Genomic DNA, 5,866 nt, shown 5'->3' with positions numbered 1-5,866 from the left:
TGTATTCTCCCTGTGATTTAGTGGTGGTTCTCTCTTTATAGTAGCAGAGTTGCCTTATACACCTTTTCCTGCTATTTAACTTACATAGCTGTCCTCTATCAGCCTTGATTCTTGGCTGTTGTCTTCTCTCTTTACATTAATCCATAGTGATTTTCATACTCCTGGTGACATTTCTACTTTTATCGCAGTTTACTTGAATCATTTGGTCTCCCCCCCCCCCCCCCCGCTTCACTGATTGTATTCATTTTGGACTTTTGGATAATCTCTTTCCCATTTCTTCATTAATTTTCTCAGTTTTTCTTCCTTGGGCCCAGCTTCAACCCCAGATTACTTCTCATTCTCTCTCTCTGGCGAATTCTGCATGGGCCAAAAACAGCAGTGTGAAAACGGTGTAAAATGGTTTAAAATGCGGAAAAAGGGATTACACCGTTTTCACACCACTTTTTGGCCTATGCGGAATCTGCCTCTCTCTGATCTTACTCCCAGACATCCTCAGTCGGCTGACTGCACACTTGACTCTTACCTTGAGGTCTCTCACTTCTTAGCTACATCAATCCACACCTTTAGATGTCTTTCTTATTGCTACCTGATCAATGCCAGGGCTGCCTGCTGAATAATTTTGGCCCAAATTGTTGGGCTCTTCTGCCTCACATCTATCATGTACATATTTTTCTCACAAAAATACTCTTCAAAATACACTTGTGCCATTCTCGACTGTATACCTGAATAAGGAATGTGGATAAAATGAACATAATACTGGACAGGATCTTTTCACTTCCATATATCTATATTTGAAGGGTGATGTCTTGGCTTAGCAGGTATAGGCAAAATTTGTGTCCTATTCCAATTATACCATGAGTTATATATAGGTTGGTGCTCATTACAGGCATGTAATATTGTGTTGGGTTTCTGCTGTGCCTTGGTTCTTGGAATCCCAATGAAATTTTGTCGTTATTCAGTATTTCCAAAACTTTATTCCAAACTGATGATAAAGAATATTAATGGTAAAGAAAACTAATTCAGCCCTTCCCCCACCCAAGTCTGCAGTCAGTAAGATTCAACTACTGGCTTCAAAGATTTGCCCTGAATGATTTCCTCCCTCCCATTTCCTTTCTTCTCAGCTCCTTCTCATTTTCAAGTGACTTGCATATGCGCAACCTTTGTGTATGTGTGTGTGCAACTGCTGAGCTCAAGGGGTGAAACAGTTTGCAACTCACTCTACTATCCATGTGACTGCAGTTTCCGTTAGTTAGTTCCTTCCGCAAGTGCTAAATTAATCTAGTGCTAAGTGAGAGCAAACAGACAATTTTGTGTGTGTGTGTGGTAGAGGGTGACAGATAAACGGCAAGACTGGTTGGCAATTGGTGATACAGAATGAGCCTCCTACAGTTGACCACGTTGATCCAAACAGTGAGTACCATTCCCAGAATTTGGCCCTGTTCTTTGTATTGCGAGAATTGGCTGATGTTGACTGAAGGGAACAGCTGCTCTTTCAGTCTGAGCATGTAAACGGCGAAAGACAACCTTACTTTAGTGCATATTTGAATTCACTGAGAACATGTCTTGGTTCCATGCTGCATGATCCTTGGGAGTACATAATATAGGATGCTGTAAAATAGCAAACTGACCCTGAATTATGCTCAGGTGAGAGACAACACAGGGGTAGTGCTTGTTAACATCAGCAATAGCCCGTATTTGTGCTGAAGGATGCAATGAATTCACCAATCACTTCTTGGAATGGTGCTCAAGAATCAGATAAGGAGAGAAGGCACATAACTGACAAAAATTACAGACCTGATCCATGAGGGCAAAGAAAAGGAAAGGCTTCGAGCAGAGCAGGAAGGCATCTTGGGGTAGGCATTTTGTTAGCCAGTACCAGAGAGACCTTCTAATTTTTTTAATCTAGCGGTTATTTAAACTTCACTGTTCAGTAATATTTTTTAAGTTATGGAATACTGCAGATGTTAGCAAGCCCTTCCCTTATCTTAGCTCTTCAACAGTTTCATAAACAAATCTGATTACAAAAACAGTATCTAGGCTCAGCCCTAGAGGCAGACTTGCAGAACAGAGTATATTCCACCAAGCACCAAACCTGTATCATGTATGTGATGTGGAAGAGCTATGATAGGATCTTAATTTTGCACTAAGTGAAAATGCAGCTGCTAGTGTAACCCAGAGTCCACTACGTGAACTAAAGAATTGGGATATCCCCACCACCCCCAAAATAAAGGATGGACTTTGTGAACATATATTTTTCTTATTATGTGTCTCTTTGCAGGAGTTCTGCTGTTGAAATGGCGTTAATAGCCTTGAGCATCTTCCTAAGTGTAGTTTTCCTACATACAGGATCGGGAAGCAAGCCTTCAGCTGATCACAGTCTCTGCAAACTAGTGAGTCTTCTGGAAACCCTAAACATTGTTTCTCATCTTCAAATGTCTTTATTTAAAAAAATAGATTCAACTTGGCATTTTGAGTAAAATGATGACGTTTCCATTCCACACAATGATTCATTCAAAGTGTCACTAGCTGCAAAATTCATTCAATTATCCAAGAATTGCATGTTCAGCCACTGCCCTTCTCTATCCAATTTGGAAACATTAAATAATATTTTTCCTGAGTTTTCCTGTGACCTTTAGGTTTGGTGGCTTTGGAGGAAGGTGGTTGGATTCTGCAAGGTCCCATAGTGCTCAAACGATGCTTTTCCCTCCTTGCCTGGAAGCCACTGAAGAATTGGTACAAAGCTCCTGCAACAGACAAGACTTGACATAGGTAGAGCCTTTCTCGTACCACAGGCAAAGGCAGTGATGGGTTTAATACTCACCCAGGAACATTCCCTATTGGCCTAACATGGATTTAGGGAAGTGACTTCTCTTGTTTTCTTGTTTTCATATAAATTCAATTTGGGAAGAATTGCTACTACAACCAGTTCAAGGAGAAAGAAAAAGAATTCCAAGTGTATGACAACCGTGGACAAGCCAGCCTCCTTCACATTAGCGCATTACATTTTCTCACCTTTCTCATTTATACAGAATCCTGACATGGTAGGTCACTGTTTGCAGTCCTATACAGAATTACTCAAGTTTAAATCAATTGATTATAAGAGTCTTAGACTGGAGTAACTCTGCATAGGACTGTGCTGTATTATTCCCATTTTCACCATATAAACTGAGGAACAATTGAGGAGCAATGCCTTTCCAAAGGGTACCCAGTGGTTTTATTAGATGTGTATAGATTTGAGCCTAGGACATTCAATATTTAAGCATTTTATTCCCTCTGCCCATTACCATTTGTACTGGCTATAGCAGTCTGTTCCACCTTCTGCTGTTCCACAAATTGATTTGGTTTTTTGCTGCAGGAAAACAGAAGTGCTGATTGCAATAGAAAGTGGCTGGACTCTGTCCCAGTAGACTTGCCTTCTGGAACAGAGGAACTTCTTCTGGATGCCAACAGTATACAGACTTTAAGGAATGCTTCTTTGGAACCGTATCAGCTCCTGCAGAGCCTCAGACTGTGTGAGAATGGGTTGGAGCTCATTGAACCTGGGGCCTTCCTTGGCAGCAGGAGTCTTAGTTTGCTCTTCCTGGCCAACAATGCTCTCTTCATGAACTATTCAATGACAGCAACTGCTCTACGGTCTTTGCCTGCCCTGAGAAAGCTGGACCTATCAGGAAACCAACTCACTGAGGAGATGATGGCCACACTAATCCAGCAGTTGTCATCCTTAGAATCCTTGTCTGTGGCCAGGAATGCTATTATGAGGCTGGACGACTCTCACTTTAAAAACTTGCTTCACCTGCAGAATCTGGATATACAGCAGAACTACATCTTTGAGATTGAGACCGGTGCCTTTGAAGATTTACAAGGACTGCAGTATCTTAATCTGGCCTACAACTACATGCCTTGCATTGTGGATTTTGACCTGGCCCAACTGCGGGTGCTCAATGTCAGCAACAACCACATTGAATGGTTCCTGGCTGCACAGAATGATGTCACTTTTGAAATTGAAACACTAGATCTTTCCCACAACCAGCTCCTGTTCTTCCCACTGTTGCCCCAGCTGAATAAACTGCAAACTCTGCTGCTGACACACAATCGGATGAGCTTCTATGGCAATTTTTTCAATGATTCAGAGAGTACCCTGCAAATACAGTTTCTATATGGCAACGTCACCAATGTCACCACAGTCAACCTTTGGGAGGAGATCAGCCATGGTACTCTTTCTTTCCTGAGTTTTCTGGACATGAGTTGGAATCAGTTCTACTACCTGCCTGAGAGGTTTTCTGAAGGGATGGTTTCCCTCACTCACCTGGACCTCAGCCACAACTGCTTAAAAACATTGCACATTAATGAGAGGGAATTATTAAGCTCTCTTGAACATTTGGATCTCAGCTACAATCAGCTCTTGGATCTACAAATGAGCTTCAGTCCTGGAGTGAATTTACCTAACCTCAGATGGTTTAACTTAAGCTACAACAGACTGCATGGCTTGCCAGCTGAATTTTTTACCCATTCAGCAAAGATCACTACAGTTGACCTCAGTCACAACCCAATAGAGATTTGTGCCCTACATGGAAACACTGATGGTGCTGCAAGTCCTATCTGTATTGATATCAGAAATGCTGGCTCCTTGAGGAAGCTCTACTTAGCTAGTTGTAGCCTCAAAGTGTTGGGCAGCCATGTCTTTAGGGGTACTTCCTTAGTACAGTTAGATCTTTCTGACAATCCAAGTGCACTACTTGATGGCCTTGTACCTCTACAAGATGTGGCACCAACCCTGCAGGTGCTGTTTCTCAGGAACACTGGCCTGTCTGCTGCAAGCACAAATGTGAACTTTTCTGCCTTTCAGAAGCTCAAAAACCTGGACCTGTCTGAAAACTCTCTGGCCAGCTTCCCTGAGTCTTTAACAGGCTTGAAACTGAGCATTCTTGATCTCAGGAGAAATTGCCTGCACTCTCTACCTCAACACATCACACAAAATCAGCTTGGGAAGAGTTTGCGTGTGATCTACCTCAGCCAAAATCCCTTTGACTGCTGCAGTCTGGAGTGGTGGGATGGCCTTCGCAGATGCCACACTGTACACATTGCAGATATGAGTCAAGTCACTTGCAACTCCTCCTCTATGTTAATCAGTGCAGCAAATCTACCAGAATCAGTCCTCCAGAGTTGCATGTGGCTAACAGTAGATATAGTGTTGCTTTACATAGTTCTGGCTTTTCCCACTTGCTTAGCTCTGCTGGTTGCCTTTGGCATCTTTTTTTTGACTTTCAGACAACGGATTCTGAGAATGGTAAAGAACAGGTATAGAACGTCCAGCTCATATTAATGTGGGGGTGGGGGAGAGAAGCAAGCCACTGAGCCTCAGGAATGGGGATAGCCGACACAGAAGGCTACAGACCCTTATCCACTGATGTGATTCTAACCACAGTGTGTGGAGATGTTTTGAAAGAAGCTGCCTTACTAGTATAATTTCTTACTATTGGCAGAGATGGTACAACATCCCAGCAGTCTTGTGCACTGAACATACAGCACAAGGGAACATGGTATAGTATTTTACAATAGGAAAGCCCTTACAAATAAGAAAGACAGGAGTAGGAGCCTTATGCTGAGAATTAATTATGGTGAAGAATGTATGAATGAATAAATGCAGCTCCCAAGGAGATATTGCTTCTTAGATATTTTTATTCTAAATGAGAAAGTGTTTTCATTTGTAGCCTTGTTGAAACATTAGCTGAAGGGCTTTGGAGGAGACTTAATGTTGGAGGATGTACTATAGAGCTTCTGGGTTTTTTCTTCTTACATTCCTGGGTTTATGCATTTTCCTTTACTGTGGAGGAGGAAAGAAGTTTGCTTATACTGATGACCACAG

General features: G+C 42.1%; 1 protein-coding gene across 1 annotated transcript; it reads left to right on the top strand.

Annotated features, from left to right (window-relative positions):
* The first annotated feature begins 1,374 nt into the window (after window positions 1-1,374).
* On the top strand, window positions 1,375-5,652 carry NRROS (negative regulator of reactive oxygen species). Its single transcript, XM_048506228.1, has 3 exons — window positions 1,375-1,410; window positions 2,279-2,390; window positions 3,356-5,652. Exons 2-3 carry the CDS (start codon window positions 2,295-2,297, stop codon window positions 5,321-5,323), a joined length of 2,064 nt encoding a protein of 687 aa, XP_048362185.1. The 5' UTR covers window positions 1,375-1,410; window positions 2,279-2,294; the 3' UTR covers window positions 5,324-5,652.
* The last annotated feature ends 214 nt before the right edge of the window (window positions 5,653-5,866 follow it).

Source organism: Sphaerodactylus townsendi, linkage group LG08 (assembly GCF_021028975.2).
Source record: "Sphaerodactylus townsendi isolate TG3544 linkage group LG08, MPM_Stown_v2.3, whole genome shotgun sequence".
NCBI classification, from domain to species: domain Eukaryota; kingdom Metazoa; phylum Chordata; class Lepidosauria; order Squamata; family Sphaerodactylidae; genus Sphaerodactylus; species Sphaerodactylus townsendi.
Note: the sequence above shows the minus strand (reverse complement) of the source record. Positions and strands in the feature narration are given on the sequence as shown.

Coding starts and splice junctions, on each gene's coding strand:
- NRROS (XM_048506228.1), top strand. CDS start 2,295: ATGGCGTTAATAGCCTTGAGCATCTTCCTAAGTGTAGTTTTCCTACAT. Junction 2,391..3,355: donor ATCACAGTCTCTGCAAACTA/GTGAGTCTTCTG, acceptor TTTTTGCTGCAG/GAAAACAGAAGTGCTGATTG.